The 24,912-nt window shown below is 37.9% G+C and overlaps 1 protein-coding gene across 1 annotated transcript in view; it reads right to left on the bottom strand.

Annotated features, from left to right (window-relative positions):
• The window catches only part of SMAD5 (SMAD family member 5), a 62,369-nt gene that overhangs the window by 19,059 nt on the left and 18,398 nt on the right, over positions 1-24,912 (bottom strand). Inside the window, exons 2-4 of the mRNA XM_061423577.1 lie at positions 14,980-15,551; positions 4,132-4,383; positions 107-226 (exon numbers count right to left, since the gene is read on the bottom strand). Of these exons, the coding sequence (XP_061279561.1) occupies positions 107-226; positions 4,132-4,383; positions 14,980-15,382 (775 nt within the window). The 5' untranslated portion in view covers positions 15,383-15,551. The remainder of the gene's footprint in view (positions 1-106; positions 227-4,131; positions 4,384-14,979; positions 15,552-24,912) is intronic.

Here is a 24,912-nt window from a genome sequence, read left to right as displayed (position 1 = left end):
CATGGTATATAAACTATAACTCAATAAAGCTGGCTTCTAAAAGTGACTGAGAAGTTGTTTTTTTTTTAAAGAGCAAAAACAACAAAATAAGCATTGTACTTCTTACCTCTGCTGGATATACTGGGCATAATCTGAGGAATCATATTATTGCTTGTATCCATGGGCTGGGAATTATCTTGACCCATCTGATCATCTGGTGGCATATAGGCAGGAGGAGGAGTATCAGCTAACAGAAAGAAAAAAAGACAAGTTAGAGTCCCAAAATAATAGTTAAAATCTTTATCTTGCTCAAAGTTAAATCTAAATGTATCAGAAAGTTCTTAAAAATTGCCAGTAGGATTCATTACCAAACATCACAGACACACAAAAATGCAGGATGCTACCTTAGGGCAAGGCAAAAGGAGAAAAGACAGCATACCCCTTAGCCACCAGAAACCTACTACCAGTCCACATGAATTTGGTCCAATCCAGCATAGTATTATCACTGCTAAAATTCACTACAATAGAATTTAAAGTCAAGAATTTTGCCTTCATTTGCTTAGAATCATATGCTCAGAGAAACTGCAACTACTGTAAATCAATCTGAAGGCCATAGATTATCCTCCCTCGTTCAGATATCTACAGAGACATTCTTAAATTGCCAAGATCATTACACACTGTATTGTTATTTAAAACTGGAAAATAAAACCATGCTCTTTCAAAATCTGCAACACTAACAGCAGCTATCTAATTCTTTTACGATGTCTTACAATGGCATTATGTCCTATGGCTCTAAGGAAACAAAATGAACTACAAAATCTTTTCAGTTAAAACATTTCCGGCTGCAAACCTTTACAAAAGCTATAGCCATACTTCTTTGTCTCAGTAACTATAAATACTCAACATCTATCTGAATATATAACTTGTCTTTCACCTCAAGGTTTGTACAAGATGTATTTTGAGACAGAGCTACCAATCGGCACTGACTGGAGTACAAAGGATGAAAATCAGTTTCTGAAAAGACACCTAAGAGCAAGTTAAACAGTTGGAACTTAAATCCTTTTCAATTGGTATTTCATTGCAATGAAGAAACCACTAAGTATATATTTACATATGATTGCCTGCAATAGGAGGCATTCCAATATTTCTAATGATTTAACCATACAAGACCATGCATGCCATTAATAAAATTTAGCTACTTTAAAAATCTGCTTATGATCCTTCTTCAGGCAAATCAGTGCATCAGTTATCTAATTAAAGATAACTGGAGTTCATTTTAAGCTGCTGCTGCTGCTGCTGCTAAGTCGCTTCAGTCCTGTCCGACTCTGTGCAACCCCATAGACGGCAGCCCACCAGGCTCCACTGTCCTTGGGATTCTCCAGGCAAGAACACTGGAGTGGGTTGCCATTTCCTTCTCCAATGCATGAAAGAGAAAAGTGAAAGTGAAGTCGCTCAGTCGTGTCCGACTCTTCGCGACCCCATGGACTGCAGCCTACCAGGCTCCTCCATCCATGGATTTTCCAGGCAAGAGTCCTGGACTAGGGTGCCACTGCCTTCTCCGCATTTTAAGCTATCAAAGTATAAAATGATTTGACAAGCAATGTAGCAAAGTTAAAAAAGCACAGACTAGAGTCAGAGAAACCTGAGCCTGAACCCCCACTTATTAGCTATGTGACCTTAAGTAAGGTACTTAAACTCTTGAGGTTAATACCAGTTTCATCTTCCATCTGTAAAATAAGAATAATATCTATCTCACATGGACGTTCTGAAGATTAAATTTAATGTGATATCTTTCATCTATAAAAGGCACTTGATAAATGGTATTCGGTAGTAAAAACTTTATGAAAATATTTAACAAGTCGGATACAGCCACTTCCTTTGTTGCTTTGACAGAACTTAATTGTAATGCCTAGTGGCATACATAGATTTAGTCATTTGGTCCAATATATGGCCAACTGATATCTAACGACACTTTGTTTCCGATTATCTACTTTCCTTCATATTCATCAGACAGAGTCATTTTCTGTCTTTATGTTTTTGATAAGTTTTTACTATATTCTGCCTTTACTGTATATAGGACTCCTCTCTATGAAATCATTCAAGTTAGCACCATTTGGCTTCAAACTCTCAATCTGCACTGGCAACCACTTAACATACAGGTATATCTACATAGCTAGCAGTAAATATATTTATGTGTTGCTGTAATTTCATCTATTTATTTAACAAATATTTACTGGAGGATCTACTGCATATTAGACTCTGACGTAGGTACTGGAGATGTAGCAATAAACAAAAGATGCTATGAAATCCCTTTTTTCATGGAGTTTATGGACAAGTTGGGAGGGGGAAGAGGCAGATTATAAGTAAAGACAAAATATACTACACTGGATTGTAATACATGCCATAGAGAACGATCAAGCAATGAGATAAGAGAAGGTGGGTTGGAGGAGTGAGTGCAACTTTTAAATTTTATCTACCTTATTGTCACTGTTCTTAAAGGGTAATTGCCAATCTCCCCCAAATTGTGTTTGCTTTTTTAAACACTTCCATTTATGTAAACTAAAAAAAATAAAAACAGTTCACCCACTTCCCTCAACTGCTTTTTCACCACGTCTGGCAACCAGAGGTGGCTGTCCTCTGTATCTATGAGCCTAGTTGTTTTTTTTAAGTCCACATATAAGGGAGATCATAACAGTATTTGTCTTTCTCAGTCTTATTTCACTTAGCATAAAGCTGTCAAGATTCATCCATGTTGTCACAGATGGCAAGATCTCATTCTTTTTTATGGCTGGATAATATTTGTGTGTATTTATCATATATTCTTTATCCATAAATTAACACTTAGGTTGCTTCCAAATCATGGCGACTATAAATAAAGTCACAATAAACATGAGAGGGGTGATACCTTCCTGAGTCAGTGCTTTTGTTTTCTTTGGATAAATATCCAAAAGTAGAATTAAAGAAGCATATGGCAGTTCTATTTTTTATTTTTTGAGGAAATTCTATACTGTTTTCAAAACTGGCCACACTAATTTTCATTCCAACAGTGCACAAGAATTCCCTTTCCTCCAAATCCTCACCAACACTTGTTATGTCCACCTTTCTGATAAACAGTCATTGTAATAAGGGTAAGGTAATATCTCACTGTGGTTCTGACCTGCATTTCCCTGACAATTAGTGATGTCTAGAGCATCTTTCCATCTATCTATTGGCCAAAAGAATGTCTTCTTTGGATAAATATGTATTCAGATCTTAATAGACTTTTTTTTTTTTTCCACTGTGTCGTATGAGTTCTTCCTACAAATTTTGGATATCAGCCCCTTATTGGATACATCATTTGCAAAAATTTTCTTTCACTCAGTAGGCTGCCCTTGTATTTTATTGATGGTTTCCCCTGCTGTGCAGAAATGCTTTAGTCTGATATAGTTTCACTTGTTTATTTTTGCTTTTGTTGCTTTTGCTTTTAGTGTCAGATTAAAAAAAATCATCAGCAAGACCTAGTTAAGGAGCTTAGTATATATGTTTTCTTCTAGGAGTTTTATGATTTGAGGTCTTACATTAAACTCTATCTATTTTGAGTTAATTTTCGGGTGTGGTGCAAGACAATGGTCCAATTTCATCCTTTTGCATGTGTCTGTCCAGTTTTACCAATGTATTTATGGAAGACACTGTCCTTCCCCCTTGTACATTTGCGGCTCCTCTGTTGTAAATTAATTGACAATTTTTGCATGAGTTGATTTCTTGACACTCTACTCTGTTGCATGATCTATGTGTTTGTTTGTATGCCAATATTATATTATTTTTATTATTACAGCTTGGTAATACAGTTTGAAATCAGGGAGTATGATGCCTTCAGCTTTGCCTTCAGCTTTGTCCCTCTTTCGGAAAACTGCTTCGGCTATTCTGTATCTTTTGTGGTTCCATACACATTTTAGGACTACTATATTTTGTGAAAAATGTATCTACTTGCATTTTTAAACATACAGCACTTGGCAAAATAAAATTCAAAACTCTTCTGGAAATCAAACAATTACCAAAGAATAGTCAAAAATAGTTCTTGACATATTAACAGCTGACCCAGAGGATCAGCAGTATTAGAACAAATGCTAATTCTTAGGAGTTATTTTTTGTATCAATAAAATAAATTCTTACCTGGGAGCTGAAATGGACTTCCTGGTCCAGAACTTGCTGGGGAGTTGGGATATGTGCTGCTAGCAGGGGAAGGCGGGTAGGGACTATTTGGAGATAAGGGAAAAGGAGTGTTGTTGGGCTGATGGAAAGAATCAGGAAACGTTGCATTTTGTGGCATGTGCGGTTCATTGTGGCTTAAGTTTCTAAACTGAACCAGAAGGCTGTGTTGTGGATTGAATTCATTATGACGAGGCACTAATACTGGAGGTAAGACTGAAAGACAAAAATCAAAAGTCGTCTGTGAGCAATGACTAAAACAACTCATACACATGAAGGGACAGATAAGAAAGGATTGAGGGAAGATGGTAAACCTATTAAAACAATTTACTTTTAGGAAGGGCTGCTTTGTTAGAACCCTGAATCTGTATTTACATAATAATTAAAGCGAAAATTCTCTAAGCATTCAGCCTATATAATATACTCTAGACGACAGATACCCAAGCAGAGAAGATAATCGTGGTAAGCATATTTAAGAGCAACCATAATTACAGCAAAGGGAATAAAGCCAATGTTTTACAAAAACTATAATTGGCATATAACCCTAACCCTTTAAAAACTATGAATCACCATGTTGTACACCTGAAACTTAATATAATATTATGTCAATGATACCAAAAAAAAAAAAAAGGTAAATATGTCATCATCTCCTTAGATGTTACTGCTGTTGGTCTTGCTTTATCTATATGAAACAGGGAACACATCCTAAACCACGTGGGCCAAAGCATCATTCCATAGTTTGCAGTCCAGATAGCCGTTTCCATGACAGTCCTACTTCTCTGCATGTTTGCTCTTTACCATCCAAGACTGTAATTTTCATAAGGTGTTCATATGAATCTGAAATAAAATAGTGGGCTAATATAACTTTAAAATTTTTAATTAAAAAATAGATGAAAACAACCATAATATAGAGAATTTAATGCACTGAGAGTTCAACAGAGGTAAGTATTCCCAGCAAGCAAGGAGGCAAACAAAATACTGTGGAAAAGACAACATCTGATTGGACCTTAAAGAACGGGAAGCATTTCACACAGAAGTGCTAGGGGTGGAGCGTGTCAAGAGTGTAGAAGAGGAGCTGGAAAGATAGAACAAAGGACAGTCAGAGGGCTAAGCACTAAACTGGGAGGTAAGACTAGAGAATAAAGTTGAAAGCAGCTATGCATAGGTCCTAAAAGCCTCCATGTTTCCAATTTTGAACATTTCTTCTTTCTTTCTCTTTACCATCTGAGCCACCAGGGAAGCCACTGCTGCTGCTGCTAAGTCACTTCAGTCGTGTCTGACTCTGTGCAACCCCACAGATGGCAGCCCACCAGGCTCCCCTGTCCTTGGGATTCTTCAGGCAAGAACACTGGAGTGGGTTGCCATTTCCTTCTCCAATGCATGAAAGTGAAAAGTAAAAGGGAAGTCGCTCAGTCGTCTCTGACTCTTAGCCACCCCATGGACTGCAGCCTACCAGGCTCCTCCGTCCATGGGATTTTCCAGGCAAGATTACTGGAGTGGGGTGCCACTGCCTTCTCCAAGGGAAGCCACTAGCAAGGTCCAAATAGTATGTAAAGTGAAGTGAAAGTCACTCAGTGTGTCCAATTCTTTGCAACCCCATGGGGGTCCATGGAATTCTCTAGGCCAGAATACTGGAGTGGGTAACCTTTCCCTTCTCCAGGGGATCTTCCCAGCCCAGGGATTGAACCCAGGTCTCCCGCATTGCAGGCAGAGCCTTTACTAGCTGAGCCACAAGGGAAGCCCATATTTTATGTTCTTCAGTAAAGTTTACCCAACTGAAAACAGTAACAATTCCTAGATAGAGGTCTTCCACTCAAAATTATTTTTTTAAACACATCCATAACAAAAATATACACAAGCATAAACAGTTTTAAACTGGGCTTCCCTGTGGCTCAGCTGGTAAAGAATCCACCTGCAATGCAGGAGACGTGGGTTCAATTCCTGGGCTGGGAAGATGCCCTGGAGAAGGGAAAGGCTACCCACTCCAGTATTCGGGCCTGGAGAATTCCATGGACTGTATAGTCCATGGGTCACAAAGAGTCGGACACAACTGAGCAACTTTCACTAAACAATTTTAAAGAACACATTTTTTAACAGATCCACTTTATTCAAACATTCAATTTTTCTAAAAACTCAAGTGATCAATAACATCTGATCACCTTTCCCAAGAGGAAACTGAAAAATCTGATTTCTCTAAACTTAAGGTACTAACTCATCTCTTTCATAATTTTGTTGTATTTGTCAGTGTAATTTCACTTTCAAAAATTTCCCTTTGACTCTAACATCTAAGCAGAGTGAAAGAGTGAAACATTTAGTGAAATGTTTAATGAAACATTTAGTTTCACTAAACCTGTTTAGTGAAAGTCGCTCAGTCATGTCCGACTCTTTGAGACCCTATACAGTCCATGGAATTCTCCAAGCCAGAATACTGGAGTGGGTAGCCTTTCCCTTCTCCAAGGGATCTTCCCAAGTCAGCAGTGACAAAATTAAACTGTTTTAAAATGAACTAGGTTGTATCTCCGCTTCCTGAAGTAGGGATGAACCTCAGCGATCAGAAGCTCTGTAATTTGTATTGTTTTTTTATCTTTTTATTTTACTGAATTAGTATTGTGACTATGTAGTTAATATCTGATTAGGACTGCTTTTTCCTATGTATTACTAACTGCTGTTTTCCTTACAAAATGATGGGCAGCTGCCATGGGACAGAAGGACATGCGACACTGAGAATGTCTATGTTCAGCTCTCTAGCAATCTGAAAGACTTAGTGAAATAACTATTTAGGAATTCAATCCAGTAAGGATTTTTTGAGACAGAACTAAAATCACTAATTTCTCTTTAACTTGTATATTACCTATACACATACTTTTTTTAGGAAATTATTTTCATTCAAAATTAATAATACACTGATAGTTTAAAAAGATAGATGCTATAAGAGATTATAAACAAAAAGAACAATTTCTAAGCCTGCTCCCAAACTGCTTCCAGAAACAACAAATTTAAACTTATCCATTTCCTCTAAAATTCACTTTGTGCCCTACTAAATAATAATGCTTATACTGCTGTTACTGTTTTGTCAAGACATTATCTGTAGACTTACTTTTATGGCAAATGAAGTAGATTTCTTAAATCATTCTATTCCCCATTCTCTTCCTAATAAAGTCACATAAAAATTTGGTTAACTCAATATCCTGTGTTTATGATAGTTTATATATTATATAAATTACATAAATACAATTCATTGCTGAGCCAAATTTGTATTATATTTTTTCTTGAACAATTTTTTTTTAATTATTGCCTTGGTCCTTCATTTGCTTAATCTCATGTTTGTACCACTAATTTCCCGAAGTCCAACAGATCTAATAAATTCCTACCAATACTATTTTCCAGGTGCCACAAATAAAGAATCTATTGATTCAATTTTCTCCCCTGGATCCTCCATCGTTTGCTATTTAAGTTCCCTACAAAGTCAAGGTCTTTAGACTTCCTCTTCTTTTCTCTCCAGTTGGATCCCATTTCCTGGACCTCATTCTCTATTAGTTTACTAAGGAAGGATGTAAGGAAGATAAATTTTGAGTCCTTGCTTATATGAAAGTAACCTGTCTTATGTTTAGCTACAGACAAATTCCAGAATAACCTTTTTCTCTCTGAATGTACAGGGTACTGCTTTATTTTTTTCTAGAATCCAAAATTGTACCGAAAAATCCAGTATTCTCATTTCCAGTCTTTTCTATGTGCCCTCTCTTTTTTACTCTGGGAGCTCTCAAAATCTTCTTATCCATGATATGCTAAAATTTCACGTATGGATCTTTTTTCTGTCTCCTTTTCTGGTTACTCAGTCATTGGGCCCATTCAATTTTCAGTTCTGGGAATTGTTCTAATAGTATTTCTTTCATAATTTCTCTTTCACATTATCTCCAATGCTTTAAGAATTATTATTTTATAAGAATATTTAATATGAAACTTATTCTGAGCCAGTTAATGTTTTATCTAAGCACTTTTCATACATTAACTCATCTAATTCTCATAACTAACCTGAGGTAAGTATTATTATTCCCATTTTACAGATAAGGAAACAAAGTCACAGACAGGTTAATTAATTTCTCTATGGTCATTTTGATAGTACTGGTGAAGTCAGTATCCAAATCCAGAGAATCTGGTTCAAGAAAGTAATCTTAACCACTGGACAACACTATTAAATACTGAATCACCTAGCCTGGCTCTCTATTTTGCTTTTATCACTTTCCAACTGTGTTTTACTCTTTTTTTTCTAACTCTGCAATACTTGCTGGCTCCACTACATATTAACTACGTGATCTTTTATAAGTTGTTGTTTTTTAGTCCCTACATTGTGTCTGACTCTTTCTGCGACCCCCTGGACTATATAGCCTGTCAGGCTCCCCTGTTCATGGAATTTCCTAGGCAAAAATACTTACGTGGGTTGCCATTTCCCTCCCCAGGGGTTCTTCCCAACCCAGGGATTGAATCTATGTTTCCTGAATTGGCAAATAGATTCTTTACCACCGAGACTTCAGGGAAGCCCCTTTTATATGCTACTTTTCTATTAATTTTTGGTTTCCCTATCTGTAACTTACTGGTAAACTTAAGAGTATCATAAAATGTTCATACCATTTTCAAACCCCATGAAGGAATAACCTCATAGGATTACGAAAGTGTCTAGTCCTTGTCACTGTTCAGTCGCTAAGTCATCTCTGAAGTTTTGCGACACTATGGACCTCACTCAGTATGCCAGGCTCCTCTGCTCTCCACTATCTCCCGGAGTTTGCTCAAATTCAAGTCCATGGAGCTGGTGATGCTATCTAACCATCTCATCTTCTGCTACCCTCTTCTCCTTCTGCCTTCAATCTTTCCCAGCATCAGGGTCTTTTCAAATGAGTCAGCTCTTCGCAGCAAGGAGCCAAAGTATTGGAGCTTCAGCTTCAGTCCTTTCAATGAATATTCAGGGTTGATTTCCTTTAGGATTGACTGGTTTGATCTCCTTGCAGTCCAAGGGACTCTCAAGGGTCTTCTCCAGCACCACAGTTTCAAAACATCAATTCTTTGGAATTCAGCCTTCTTTATGGTCCAACTCTCACATCCATACACGACTACTAAAAAAACCATAGTTTTGACTATATGGCAAAGCTTTTGTAGGCAAAGTGATGTCTCTGCTTTTTAATATGCTGTCTAGGTTGGTCATAGCTTTCCTCCCAAGGAGCAAGCATCTTTTAATTTCATGGCTACAGTCATCATTTGTGGTGATTATGGAACCCAAGAAAATAAAATTTGTCACTGTTTCCATTTTTTCTCCTTCTACTGGCCATGAAGTGATGGGACCAGATGCCATGATCTTAGTTTTTTTTTAATGGTGAGTTTTAAGCCAGCTTTTTACTCTCTTCTTTCACCCTCATCAACAGGCTCGTTAGTTCCTCTTTGCTTTCTGCCGTTAGAATGATAGTATCTGCATATCTGAAGTGTTGATATTTCTCCCAGCAATCTTGATTCTAGCTAGTGATTCATCCAGCCGGCATTTCGCATGATGTTCTCTGCAGAGAAGTTAAATAAGCAGGGTGATACTATACAGCCTTGTCATACTCCTTTCCCAATTTGGAACCAGTTCATTGTTGCATGTCTGGTTCTAACTGTTCTTGACCTGCATATAGGTTTTTAAGGAGACAGGTAAGGTGTTCTGGTACTCCCATCTCTTTAAAATTTTCAAGTTTATTGTGGTTGGTCCATGCAGTCAAGGGCTTTAGCATAGTCAATAAAGCCGAAGTAAATGTTTTTCTGGAATTCCCTTGCTCTCTCCATGATTCAACAAATGTTGGCAATTTGCTCTCTGGTTCCTCTGCCTCTTTGAAACCCAGCTTGTACATCTCAAGTTCTCTGTTCACATACTACTGAAGCCTAACTTGATGGATTTTGAGCATAACCTTACTAACATGTGAAAACAGTCTAGTAACTGGAACATTCTTTGGCAGTGTCTTTGGGACTGGAATGAAAACTGACCTTTTCCAGTCTTGTCCCACTGCTGAGTGTTCCAAATGCGCTGACACACTGAGTGCAGCACTTCACCAGCATCATCTTTCAGGATTTTAAACAGTTCAGCTGGAACTCCATCACCTCCAATAGTTTTGTTCATAGTTCATGGTTCCTAATGCCCACTCAGCTTCACACTCCAGGATGTCTGGCTCCAGGTGAATGATCTTCCATTGTGGTTATCCGGGTCATTAAGGCCTTTTTTGTATAGTTCTTCGTGTATTTTTACCACCTCTTCTTAATCTCTTCTGCTTCTGTTAGGTCCTTACTGTTTCTGTCCTTTATCATGCACATCCTTGCACAAAATGTTCCCTTGATAGCTCTAATTTTCTTGAAGAGATCTCTAGTCTTTCCCATTCTACTGTCTTCCTCTATTTCTTGGCATTGTTCACTTAAGAAGGCCTTCTATCTCCTTGCTATTCTCTGGAACTCTGCATTCAGTTGGGTATATCTTTCCCTTTCTCCCTTGCCTTTCGCTTTTCTTCTTTACTCAGTTATTTGTAAAGCTTCTTCAGAAAACCACTTTGCCTTTTGCATTTTTTCTTTGAAATGGTTTTGGTCACTGCCTCCTATACAATGTTACAAACTTCCATCCATAGTTCTGCAGGCATTCTGTCTATCAGATCTAATCCCTTACATCTATTCATCACTTTCACTGAATAATCATGAGGGATCTGATCTAGGTCATACCTGAATAGCCTAGTGGTTTTCTCTATTTTCTTCAATTTAAGCCTACATTTTTCAATAAGAAGTTCATGATCTGAGCCACAATCAGTTCCAGGCCTTATTTTAGCTGACTGTATAGAGTTTCTTCATCTTCAACTACAAAGAATATAATCAATCTGATTTCAGTATTGACCATTTGGTGATGTACATGTGTAGAGTCGTCTCTTGGATTGCTGGAAAAGGGTGTTTGCTATGACCAGCATGTTCTGTTGACAAAACTGTTAGCCTTTGCCCTGCTTCATTTTGTACTCTAAGGCCAAACTCGCCTGTTATTTCAGGTATCTCTTGACTTCCTACTTTTGCATTCTAATCCCCTGTGATGAAAAGGACATCTTTTTTGGTTAGTTCTAGAAGATGCTGTTGGTCTTCATAGCACCAGTCAACCTCAGCTTCTTCAGCATCAGTGGTTGGGGCACAGACTTGGATTACTGTGATGCTGAACGGTTTGCCTTGGAAACGAATCAAGATCATTCTATCATTTTTGAGGTTGCACCCAAGTACTGTATATCAGACTTGAGGACTGTGAAGGCTATTCCATTTCTTCTAAGGGATTCTTGCCCACAGTAGTAGATGTATGGTCATCTGAATTAAATTTTCCCATTCCTGTCCATTTTAGTTCACTGATTCCTAAGATGTCAATGTTAACTCTTGCCATCTCCTGCTTGACCATGTCCGATTTACCTTGATTCATGGACCTAACAGTCCAGGTTCCCATGGAATACTGTTCTTTGCAGCATCAGACTTTACTTTCACCACCAGATACATCCACAACTGAGCATTATTTCTGCTTTGGCCCAGCTGTTTCCTTCTTTCTGTAGCTATTAATAATTGCCCTCTGTGACTCTAGTAGCTCAGTGGTAAAGAATCCGCCTGCCATGCAGAAGAAATGGGTTTGACCTCTGGGTCAGGAAGATCCCCTGGAGAAGGAAATGGCAACCTATTCCAATATTCTTGCCTGGGAAATCCCATGGACAGAGGAGCCTGGCAGGCTAAAGTCCAAGGGATTGCAAGAGTTGGATACAATTTAGTGACTAAATCACTACCACTACCTTCTCAGCAGCATTTTTGCTTCCCTGGTGACTTAGATGGTAAAGAATCTGCCTGCAATGCAGGAGACCCAGGTTTGATCCTTGGGTTGGGAAGATCCCCTACAGAAGGGAATGGCTACCCACTCCAGTATCCTTGCCTGGAGAATTCCATGGATGGAGGGGCCTGAAGGGCTATCATCCATGGGGTCGCAAGGAGTTGGACACAACTGAGCAACTAACACTAACACTTTCTTAGTAGCATACTGGACACCTTCTGATGAAGGGGGCTCATCTTTCTGTGTCATACCTTTTTGCATTTTCATACTGTTCATGGAGTTCTCACAGCAAGAATACTGGAGTGGGCTGCCATTTCCTCCTCCAGTGGACCACGTTTTGTCAGAACTCTTCACTATAATCTGTTTCGGGTGGCCTTGCACAGCACGGTTCATAGCTTCATTGAGTTATGCAAGCCCCTTAGCCATGACCAGGCAGTGATTCATGAAGGGTATCTAGTCCTTAAGTGCTCAATGATGTTAATTACTATGACTTTATTAATACTGGTATTATGAAGTGATCCATCCCATGTTACAGCTGTTTAACTTGCTTAAGCATACCAGGCCTAAGCCCCAATCTTTTCTACAGAATGAATCACAGCTGAGGAAAACAGATAACAAAAATAAGACATTTCTATTGACTATCAGACACACCCTGGTTATGAGGGAATATACTAAAGTCCCTTTCTTGCCAACAACTTCCAGCAAATATCAAGCCTGGGATTTTCAGACTATACTTCTCTTTTAAATCCTCATACTTGCCTTTCCTCATCAATTCCTCTGGCTACAGGTCTCCTTGGATTCAATAAGAAATTGAGAATCACCTCAAATACCAACTGGCAGCTCTAAAGCCCTTAAAATAAACTTTCCCTGACAGCACCATTACTCCTATTTTGTTTTATTTTTTTTGCTAGTCTCCACATCTAATGTTATTGCTACAGTTTTTTTTTTTTTTTAAACCATATCGGCATATACTATCTTCATGTGAAATCTAGTGTGGCCAGCAGACTAAGGTGGCTACCATGATTCCTGCCTCTATTTACCCTGTGTAATCCCTTCCATCTGAGTATATTATCTGTGACTTGCTCCTGAGCAACAGAATATGGCAAAAGTAACAGAATATATATACTAACATTCCACCAGAACACAATGCCTCTTCTAGCAAGAAAACCCTTTCTTACTGGCTTTGAAGAAATAAGCAGCCACGAATGTGAGCTACCTACTGAGATGGTCACATGGTAAGCAAATGAAGGAGTCAACAACCAGCCAGAATCCAACAGCTTGCAAGGAACTGAATCCTGATAATAATCACATGAGCTTGGAAGCAGAACCTTTCTCAGTTGAGCCTCCAGTGGAGACCCAAGACTGACCAATACCTAGTTTACAGCCTTGCAAAGGATCCAAGTAAAGCCATGTCTGACTCCTGACTTGACAGAAACTGTGAAATAATTAATGTGTGTTAGCCCCTTAGCTTATGGTACTTTGTTATGTAGCAATAGGTAAGTAATGTACCCAACTAGTATCTCAGCTTATATAATTCATTCAATACAAAAAAATACTTACTGAGCACTCACTCCTAAGTTCTAGGTAATAAAACTATTCTAGGCACTGGGAATGCAGTACAGAATGAGACAGAGGAAGGTCCTTCTCACATTAGTCAATAAACAAAATGAATACCTAACAGTCAAGCAGTGCTGAGGCATTTAAGCAAGGACAGAATGAAATAAGAAAATGTGACATGAAAAGATGCTTGGGGGAGAGTACTCTAAGTAGAGGAAAGAGCATGTATGACAAGTCCAGGGAACAGAGGAAGCTTGAGGATAGGTCATGTAGACCCTTGTAGAAATCTGTTCTAAGTGTGACAGAAAGCCTTTAAGTGTCTGGGCAGGGACTGACATGATTTGATATATACTTCCTAACACTCACTCTGGCTGCTATAACAGGAAACAGAATGGGCTGGGGGACAGAGAAGGCAGAGACCAATTAGGAGACTACTTAAAGGTAAAAGATGATGATGGTCTGTACTAGAGTAGTGGTGTTAGAAATGGTGAGAGATGATATGATCAAAGTACATTTTGAAGGTATAGCAAACAGCATTTCCTCATAGCTTAAGCACAGAATTTCAGAGAGAAATAAAAGATGACTTCTAGCGAGCAATTATGTGAATGATACTGCCGTTGACTTCAACAGGGAAAACTGGAGGAAAAAATGATTTAGTGGGAAAAACAAATCCGAAGTCCTATTTTGACATTAAATCTGGTATGTTTATTAGACATTCGGGTGGAGATGTTATGTAGGCAACTGGATAGAGTCAGAAGAAGCTGACTCTGGAGTTCAAAATGTGAGCATGAATTTATAGATGGTTTTAAGACATGTGATAACATGAGAGTACCTACAGGAAAAATATAGATGGAGAAAAAGTCAAGGACTGAGTCCTGTGAAAACAGGAAAATGACCAACAAAGCGACTAAGCAAAAACAGGAAGTGAGGTAGGAGAATTCTAAGAGTGCTGTGCTTCAGAAGCCAATATGAAAAAGTTTTGAGTGGGAGGAAAGGAGAGCAACTGTACCAAACAATGCTGACAGGGCAAGTAAGATGAGGACCGAGAATGATTGATCCCTCTGTTTGTAAGAACACAGTCATTAGTGAATTTGACAAGTCAAAAGGTAGAAAAGAAAGACTAACAAGAGTGGGTGTCAACAAAGAACAGGAAGAACGGTAATGTAGAGGTAATACAGATGGAGATTCCTAACTGAACAAGGTACGTTGGAGGTGGGGTCACGTGGCTGAGGTCAGGACAGGAATTCTTTCTTAACTTTTATTTGAGGTTGGTCCAGTATTCCTCCGAAGATTAAAAACTTTAAGAAGGAAGCATAAAACTAAAGTAATCTATTAATTACTAAATTCAGTCAAATGCAAATCAGGAGGCAGAAGTTTTTATAATTCTTCCCAGGGGAATTAAAACCTACCTGGACTCTCCACTCTCTTATAGTGGTATGGGTTGATACAAACTTCTTTTTGCTTAGATCCAAAAGGAAATTCACAAATATCCAATGGCTTTAGCTCATGATGACTCTGCAGATCAGGCCAGCGCCAAACACGACAGTATATAACGTGGGGTAAGCCTTTTCTGTGAGAAACCTGCAGGCGTCCATCTAAAGATCTGGGGATAGTGACACATTTGCTGGGCTGTCCTGGACTGCTCAAGGCTTTCTCCAGTTCCTCCATGGCACCTTTTTTCTTTTTTAGTTTTTTCACCAAAGCATCAACTGCCTTTTCTGCCCATTTCTCCTCTTCATCACCTTGCTTCCAGCCCAACAATCGTTTTACTGCTGGACTAGTAAAAGAAAACAAGCTGGCCATTGACGTCATTTGATTTAAATCTTCAGAAACCTTTCTGCAACTCAAAGTCAGTGTCTACTGAACATACAGATGACAGGTGGAAAGTCATATACAGGCCCTAAGCAAAAGCTGCAATTTAAAAGGAAGGAGTGACATTTATCTTCATAAGTGCCAGAAGCTTCTTTCATTGGTTCAAGCCCTGAAAGAGAAAAGGTAAAAAGGATAAGATCCCTAGTTTAAACAAACAAAATTTACATACATTTAAATCAATATAATTTGAAAAGTATGTTACTTTCAATAAGAGCAGAAAAGCCTTACCAAATAAAACAAAAAACCTAAGTCTAGATAGAAAAATTTTCTCTTAAGTCCTGTGACCACTCACTTCCTTCTTCATAATATGAATCTCATCGGCAATGTCAAATGATAACCACAAGCAAAGTAGGGTGCTCTACTTTCTACACATTATCACCCCACAAAAAACAGCCCCTAGACCTTTATTTCCTTCTGTCAGAAGCCAAGTTTCTGAAGTAGTTTTCTTCACTGAAATCCATGTTATATGCTGTGTCAGTTTTGAACATAATAGTGTCCTGATTTGAACAAAGGTCTTAAGAGAAACCTAGTGCTTCCCTAGCATCATTACTTTCTTTAAAATGTTTCACAGACTTGTAAGGTTTGCACAAAAGTCACAGTACTATTCAAGTCACATTATTAGATGCAAATTGTATTAGAAATTGTCATAAGACATACTCAAATAAATCATAACTGGCAGAAAAATGGGAAGTATCTATGTTTAAAATGAAGAAAGTTAGATTTACAAAGAATAAACCCAAGGTTTACTCCCCCCAAAAATAGTTTATCATTTTATAATTCCTATTGCCTTCTCCGATATTTTAAGTATGTTAAGTTAATGAACCTGCTCCAGGCAGAACACCATTGTATACCCTGAAGAAGTGATATGGAGTGGCATTCCACTGATAAGAGTGGGTACAATCTCCTGTGGTTACTACAGTCAACCATACAACTAGTTATTAGTGAAATAGCAGGAGTAATGCTTGGAAAAAGGATGTCAGTAACAAAAGATGCTTCCTTTCTTAGACCTAAATAATGCTGCAACTCTGTCTTGGACAAATAATAGAATATTCTAGCATCAAGTTTATTCTGGATTGGGGTGATCTTCCCAGAAAAGACTATATGTGCTCAGTTAAAACTCCAGTAGGGCTTCCCTGGTGACTAACAGGTAATGAATCGCCTGCCACTGCAGGAGACACAGGTTTGTTCCCTGATCCAGGAAGATCCCACATGCCACAGAGCAACTAAGCCTGTGCGATGCAACCATTGAACCTGTAGAGCCCGGGAGTTCCGGCTACTGAGCCTGTGTGCCCTAGAGCCTCTGCTCCACAACAGAAGCCACCGCAGTGAGAGGCCCATGCACCACAACTAGAGAAGAGCCCACGCAGCAGCAAAGACCCAGCAGAGCCAAAAAATAAAATAAGTCCCATAATGTGAAAGTGTTAGTTGCTCAGTCATGCCCGACCCTTCGCGACCCCATCAACTATAGCCCACCAGGCTCCTCTGTCCATGGGATTTCCCAGGCAAGAATACTGGAGTGGGTGGCCATTTCCATCTCCAGGGGATCTTCCCAAGCTGGGGATCAAACCCGGGTCTCCCACACTGCAGATACTTACAGTCTGAGTAAACAAAATAAAATAGAGTTAAATTCAACAACATTACGTGCCATGTACTATGAATAGTCATAATGGTACTTAAAAAAAAAAAAAACAGTATCAAATAGTTTCATCTTAAGAGCCAATTGATTTATTCTTTCAACATATGCCTGCTGCCTACTAAGAGCCTATTAAAGTGCTAGGCACTGTTCTAGGTGCTGATCCAGAAAAGGAGAGAAAAAGGAGCACTGACTCCTCTTTAGGAGAAAAGGGTTGAAGAGCTATGGAAAACTACAGTTCTTCCTCTAGAAATAAAAATATTAATTAAAAAGTGCTTCACTGATCAAAAAAGGGCCAAGAGCTGCAAGCATTTATTCACTGTACACCACACCCAAGAAATGTGTATCATAACCTCTTGGCACCTGTCACTAGGAACTGCACAATCTTCAATTATGTTGACTCCTCCCTACTTGCAAGGCCAGACCACACAGAGTGCAGAGAAAAACGCACACCTCATTTCACTAAATTCAAATTCCACCAAGTAATTTGCTGTCACTGGGAAGTGAGAGACATGCTCGGCAGTGGCTCTACAGACTGCATGCTGGAACCATATGAGGAAGGGTGCAGGGAAGTGAAGGTATACTCCTTACGTAGGAATGGATATGCCCAAGCCTAGGCAGTATGTCTTTCCCAACACTTCATAGGATAATTTTCACCAGGAAAACAAAACTGCCTACACTAAACCAGGGAAATATAACAAGAAAACAAAAGCACGCTTTAGGAACAGGTCACAGAGTGCACAGTGTTATGAGTTAAACTGTATAAAAAGTCTTCAGTTGTAGCAGCATTAAGGATACAGGATAAAAGCCATCTGGGTCAGAAAGTACAGGCATGATTTGGTTGTCTGAGATGAGAAGGGAAATTTCAAAGGAAAGGGGAACATAAAAAAATACATGGGCAGGTATGAATAGGGCATTTCCCAGGATAAAGAGCAGACAGGCCCAGCTGACTAAGACCTTAATTCCATAATACTAGAATATAACAGAGGCTAGACAGAGTGTTGTTCAGTCACTCAGTCATATCCGACTCTTTGTGATCTCATGGATTGCAGCACACAAGGCTTCCCTGTCCTTCACCATCTTCTGGAGTTTGCTCAAACTCATGCCCACTAAGTGGGTGATGCCATCCAACCATCTCATCCTCTGCCATCCCCTTCTCCTCCTGCCTTCCATCTTTCCCAGCATCAGGGTCTTTTCCAATGAGTCGGCTCTTCGCATCAGATGGCCAAAGTATTGCAGGATCAGCTTCAGTTCTTCCAATGAATATTCAAGGTTGGTTTCCTTTGGATTGACTGATTTGATCTCCCTGCAGTCCAAGGGACTCGCAAGAGTCTTCTCCAACACCAAGCATCAGTTCTTCGGGGCTCAGCATTCTTTATGGTCCAACTCTCACATCCATACATGACTACTGGAAAAACCATAGCTTTGACTATACGGACCTTTGTAGGCAAAGAAATGTCTCTGCTTTTTAATACGCTGTCTAGGTTGGTCATTGCTTTTCTTCCAAGGAGCAAGCGTCTTTTAATTTCATGGCTGCAGCCACCATCCACAGTGATTTGGGAGCCCAGGAAAATAGTCTGTCACTGTTTCCACTGTTCCCCCATCTATTTGCCATGATGTGATGGGATCAGAAAGGGATGATAGAAGGGGATGACAGGGGATGAGACGGTTGGATGGCCTCACCAACTCGATGGATATGAGTTTGAGCAAGCTCTGGGAGTTGGTGACGAACAGGGAAGTCTGGCATGCTACAGTCCATGGGGTCGCAAAGAATTGGACACAACTGAGTGACTGAATTGAACTGAACTGATGGGACCAGATACCATGATCTTAGTTTTTTGAATACTGAGTTTTAAGCCAGCTTTTTCACTCTCCTCTTTCACCTTTATCAAGAGGCTCTTTAGTCCCTCTTCACTTTATGCCATAAGGATGGTGTTATCTGCATATCTGAGGTTACTGATATTTCTCCTGGCAATCTAGAGTAGTGCATGTATATGAGAGACAGCATGTACGAAGCAATGATATGTTAAAGAAGAGGGAGACAAAAGCAGAGGAGCTTGAAAACCTGATACTTAGTTAACCACTACAGCATGCTTAATAAATGTTAACTACTAATCTAGCATCTCTACTATTAAATACTAACCATATTATTTACTAACAAGAAAAAAGGGGGAAAAGTTATTTGTGTATATAAACCCAGAACAAGGACTAAAAGGCTACACACTAAATAACCGACTGCAGTTACCTCTAGGGAGAAGCATGGAATGGGAGATAAGCAATAGAAAGGGGGTCCTGCATGATTTGTTCCATATGCTTCTGTATTGTTTTAACCTTTTAACAACGTATAGACCAGAGACATAGTAATACTCCTTTTGTTACCCGAACATTATTGACCCGAACATATTGAACAATATTCACTTACATAACAAATCGCTGGCTACAGGTATTAGTTTCTATAAAAAGCCCTGGGGTCAATAATATGTTAACAGAGGCATAATGCTAAAACACAACTAGTTGATAACCTGTTATCTACTATAGAACAGAATTAAGAGTTAAGAGTGCCAGTACAAAACCAAAAAACAAACAGGTGAAACCAATTCATGCTATGAGAACTCAGGATGGTGGCTACCCTTTAAAAGGAAGGCTGCGGGCACTGACCAGAAGGAAACTTGAGGGTTTCTGCCATCCTGGCAAAGCTCTTCATTTCCCTCTGAGTGATTTTATGCGAGAGTCACTTTGTGAAAATTTGGCTGACTGAATACTGAAGACGTGTACGATTTCTGTTACAATTTTTAAGTATTTTCCTGTCATGTTAAGTATAGAGTGGTCAGCTTCCTTCTTATTTTTCTCCCATCTTCAGTTCCCCTTCTCACAGGGAATCCCTCTTTTGTCTTTTATGTCTTTCCAGAGAAATTTTACACAAATACAGATATATAAATAATCATAACCTTTTTTACATAAATAGTAGTATATTGAAAAAACGCACAGAAAAATGTATACACAATGTTATCATCAAGCTCTTTCCGTATCTCTACAGAACTATCATCCTGTTTTCTAATACACAGAATTCCAGTAATCTGGAATCTTAAACAGTAATCTTAAAAGTGTATCAAACCATACTTCCCTGGCAATCTAGTGCTTAAGACTCCGGGCTTCCAACGTAGTAGTATTAATTCGATCCCTGGTCAAGGAACTAAGATCCCACATGCTGCAAAGGCACAGCCCCCCCCCCCAAAAAAAAGCTAAAAACAGTACATCAAACCACGTCCTTTTTTGGCTCAAAAATCATCCAGCTGTTTCCCATTACACTCAATATCCAAATTCTTTAACATTGCTTTATGGGACCTACACAATTGAGCCTTTGGCTTCTCCTCCTATCTCATTTCTTAGCCTTCTCTTAGCTAACTTTGTACTTAACCACACCTGAAGGCTTTTCATTTCTCAAATACTCCAAAGTCATTTCTACCTCAAGGCCTTTGCACTTGATGTTCCCTCCTATGGAAATCTCCTCTCCCAGATTTTTAACATGGCTTTCTCTCTCAATTAATTTAGCTGCTCAGTTGTCACCTCCTGAAAAGGAGGTCCCTTGCTATTTTATCTAAAATAGCATACATCCAATTCCCACATCATTCTCTATCCCTTGATCCTGCTCAATTTTCTCTCATGGCATTCAAAACAATGATATTGATTTTACTTATTAACTACAAGTCTTCCTCACAAAAATGTTAGTAGACAGGTAGCCTTGTCTTTCTTATCCATCATCATATAACCTTGAACCTAAGGACAGTGCTTGTTTATTAAATGAATGAGTAGAGAGTTTTAGAATAGCAATTCATAAAAACATAAAATACCTTTTTAAGAGCAACAGCATAAAATTTAAAACAAAAAAAATAGTTCTTTACAGACATGCACAGAGAGAATAAAAGTATGCATGAAAATGACATGCATACTGAATACTGATTACTTCTCAGGGAAAGAAGGAAAGAATGTAGAAGAAAGAATGGAAAAGCTTTAGCTGTGTTTCTTTTAAAACTACATTAGAAGAAAATCTGACAAATCATCAGTATATTATTTTCTCTATTTTTCTATGTGTATAAATATTTTATAACACAAAAATGCACTATTTTAATTTTTTAAAGTATCATAATGAAAATAGAAGAGAATCAGATTCTATCCTTTACTAGATATATGACCATGATGAGGTATCACTCTAACTCCATTGATTTTTCTATAAAATAGGGATGATGGTTCCTAAGTCATTAAAATATTGAAGTAATAAAATAATGTGTGCCTAAAGTACTAAAAACACAATTAAACACACATGTAATAAATGTTTTATAAACTGAAATATGCTATTCACACATGAATTTCTACTACTGGGAAAGGGGAAAGGACAAACTTTGCACTCACCTCTTTAAATGTGGAATGATTAAAAACTTTAAACGTTTACCAGAATTCTTTTTAAAAATGTTTTGTAACTTTCCAAACTGTATAGCTGGTGTGTGCCACAAGTAATCCAAGTATTTGTTTTATAAGTTTCAACTTACAAAGTTAAAAAAGGAGCAAAACTGATCATAAAAATTCACTAGTAAATAAAAGGCCTGATCAGGAACTTTCACAAAAGGTATCAAAACTGCCATTAGATGATAAAATGGGTTCAACAGCATTAGTTATCAAAGAAATTTTTTAAGAAATTAAAAAAAAAACAGTGAAGTATCACTCTACATCCACCAGAATGGCTAGAATTAAAAAAAAAAAAAAAAGCAGATGTTCATGATAATCAAAACAACTCTTACATATTCTGTTAGCCCAACAGAAACATAAATTAGCCCAACCACTTTGGGAGACTGACAACATCTACTAACGCTAAACACGGATCCCTATGATCCAGCAATTCCATTCCTAGGTAGGTATCCAACTGAAACAAGTGCTATGTCAACCTAAAGGCAAGTACATGTCCATAGCAACTTTATTCGTACTCCAGTGGTTTGCACTGATGATGAACAGTGAGCCTGCGAAGTCCACCACTTTTATAGTGATCAGTAAGGAAATCTATTCTCTGTTCAGAAACAATAACTTCACTATCAAAAGATTAACAGAAGTCCCTGGGGAAATTGATACATATTTTTATGAGTATTTTCACAACAATAAAAATGCTCTTAATATTAGTATCACAAATGTCAAGCATGTAGGATGTCATATTATGCAACTAAATTATTTTATAAGAAAAATTAGGTCTACATTCAATTCAGTCTTTATTATAAGATTAATGCATGTTTACAATTATAACCTAATGATTTTCCAAATTTTTAGTTTTTTTAAGATAAAGTCCCAATAAGACCTTTTATTCACAATCCACTATAAAATACTGGTTTGCATTTAAAGTGATTTCATTTTGAATGAGTGCATTCCTGAACCAAATATCACTGGCTCATGAAGACCTAAATATAGCAGAAGCTTTTCTTAATGACTTAGTTATTATTATGAACCTCTGTTACTGTGTCATGCTAAAAACCCTCTATAGGAAGTGTAGACTGTGGGCTGTGCTGCTACTGATGAAAAGACAAAAGTGCATGCGTGATCTTAAAAAGTTACCCACAGAGGTAGACTTTTAGACATATAACTTTCTTGAAAGAATACAGCTATTTTAAGAATGTGAATAGTTTCCTTTCTACAAAAGCAACTGCTAAAGCAGATAATAATATTCCTCTGATAAGAAGAATAATACCACTAACATTTATTGAAACTTCACTATGCCAACCACCATCGAGCACCTATAAACTGAAAATCATTCAAACCTCAAAACAGTCATACAAGGTAAATTCCATAATTTTCATTTAACAGATAAGAGAATAGGTGAAAGGAAATTAGATGTAACTTATATAAATTAATGTTTATTTACAAAGATAGGAAGAAACAAAGTCAGGAACTGAACCCTAGCAGCCCAGCTCCAGAAACCTATGTTCCTAAGGACTGCACACACTGCCCACTAAGCCTCCTGCAAAGAAATGCTCTCCCCTTCAGGATCTACTATTAATACCTTCCATATCTCCTAGACTTCTCCAAAACATTCAAATCATTACATGTTATCAAAAAATAAGACCACACAATTTCAACCAAGGATAATCCAATGTGTTCATTTTCAAACTGACTTTTTTATACCACTTAATATAGCTCATCAACTTTTTTTTTTTGCTTTCACGTAACTGCATTTTAATACACACGTGCAAATACATTAGTGTAGGGCCTGGTAATTTTCTTTCAACTTTTCTTTTTTGCCACTTCATTTTTTAATTGAAGGATAATTGCTTTACAGAATTTTGTAGTTTTCTGTCAAACATCAACAAGACTCAGCCATAGGTACACCCATGTCCCCTCTCTCCGGAATCTCCCTCCCATCTCCCTCCCCAGCCCACCCTTCTAGATTGTCACAGAGCATCTGTTTGAGTTCCCTGAGTCACACAGCAAATTCCCATGCTTCTTTAGCTTCTTAATCTACTTTAACTCACTCTTCTCTCTGTTGAGCTCAGTCACTCTTGAGGTATGAAAGGACTGTCTAAGTGTTTCTACTACTGTATAAAATTTACATTTATTATAGCAGACTTAATCCAAAGCCTTTTAAATTATCATTAGGACATTTTTGCCACATTTATCACAAGAACATAATTATCTAAGAAATGATGGAATAATGTACTACTTTTAAAACATTTTTTTCTAGATACAAATGTTCTAATTATAAAATATACTTACCCACATCACTGCATTAACATTTGGTATACTTACTTCCTTAAATTTTTTTTCTCTGCATATATATAGTCTCCCCAACTTCTGGCCATGACTGAGGTTTAACACAGCACTGCTTGGTATTCTGCACTCTCCATTTAACACTCTAAGAATATGCCCAACTCTATTTCACATATTCACTTTCTTAATACTTAGCATTTATATTTCTAAGTGAAAATTGTTATACTGTGGGTGAAACTGTTTATGATATCCATGTAACAGCAATTTTCTCTTGTCATCTTTTCTGTAAAATATGTATTTAAAAGTAACATATTGGCTCATAAACTGAAATGAAAGTATCAGAGTGCTTGCGATACAGCAATAGATTTATTCTCTATCCTCACAAAAGTCCTCCGTTATGAAATAATTTTTTCATTATGTATATAAAAATAAACTAAAATAACAATTTTTGATTTGCATATGCTAGCATATGCAACATGAGCCCCAAGTGAACTTGCAATACCTTTGAAAATTAGAGTATGATTAGGTTTTCTGGTACCCAAAAAGTTTAATTTTATATCTCTCATTAAAAAGTTAGTTCCATTTTTCACACTCCCTTCACCTTTCACTAAATAAAATGAATTTAGAAACAATGAGAACACCCATCCTCAATTCAATCAGCTGATGTGTTCACAGTCATCCACAAAACTCTTTAATACTATTGTTAAACTTATCAAAGTAATAGAGAAAATTTCAAAAAGGTTACATTCAGTAACTTAAGTCTTTAGAGGTTACAGATTGTGGGGTAGTTAAACCTGGTCCTCTATGCTCCCTTTCTACAATGCTTTCTGGGTCAACTAAGGCACAAATAACATGCTACACTTAACCTCAGATTTATACTCTTACTTATCCAACACATGTTTACTAAGCATACCTAAAAAGGGCAAGCCACTAAACTAGATGCTAAGTGGCTAAAAGATAAATCAGGCCCAGACCTTAACTGTAAAGAATTACAAGTTAATCAACTAAAAGTGCCCATCCCTCTCTGCAATACACCATGGAGAACGACAGATACCCTCAGGGTGAACAGGATGTTAAAGAAATTCAGGGGATG

Source organism: Bos javanicus, chromosome 7 (genome assembly GCF_032452875.1).
Source record: "Bos javanicus breed banteng chromosome 7, ARS-OSU_banteng_1.0, whole genome shotgun sequence".
Lineage (NCBI taxonomy): Eukaryota > Metazoa > Chordata > Mammalia > Artiodactyla > Bovidae > Bos > Bos javanicus.
The sequence above is the reverse complement of the archived record's forward strand: the minus strand, read 5'-3'. Positions and strand labels throughout refer to the sequence as shown.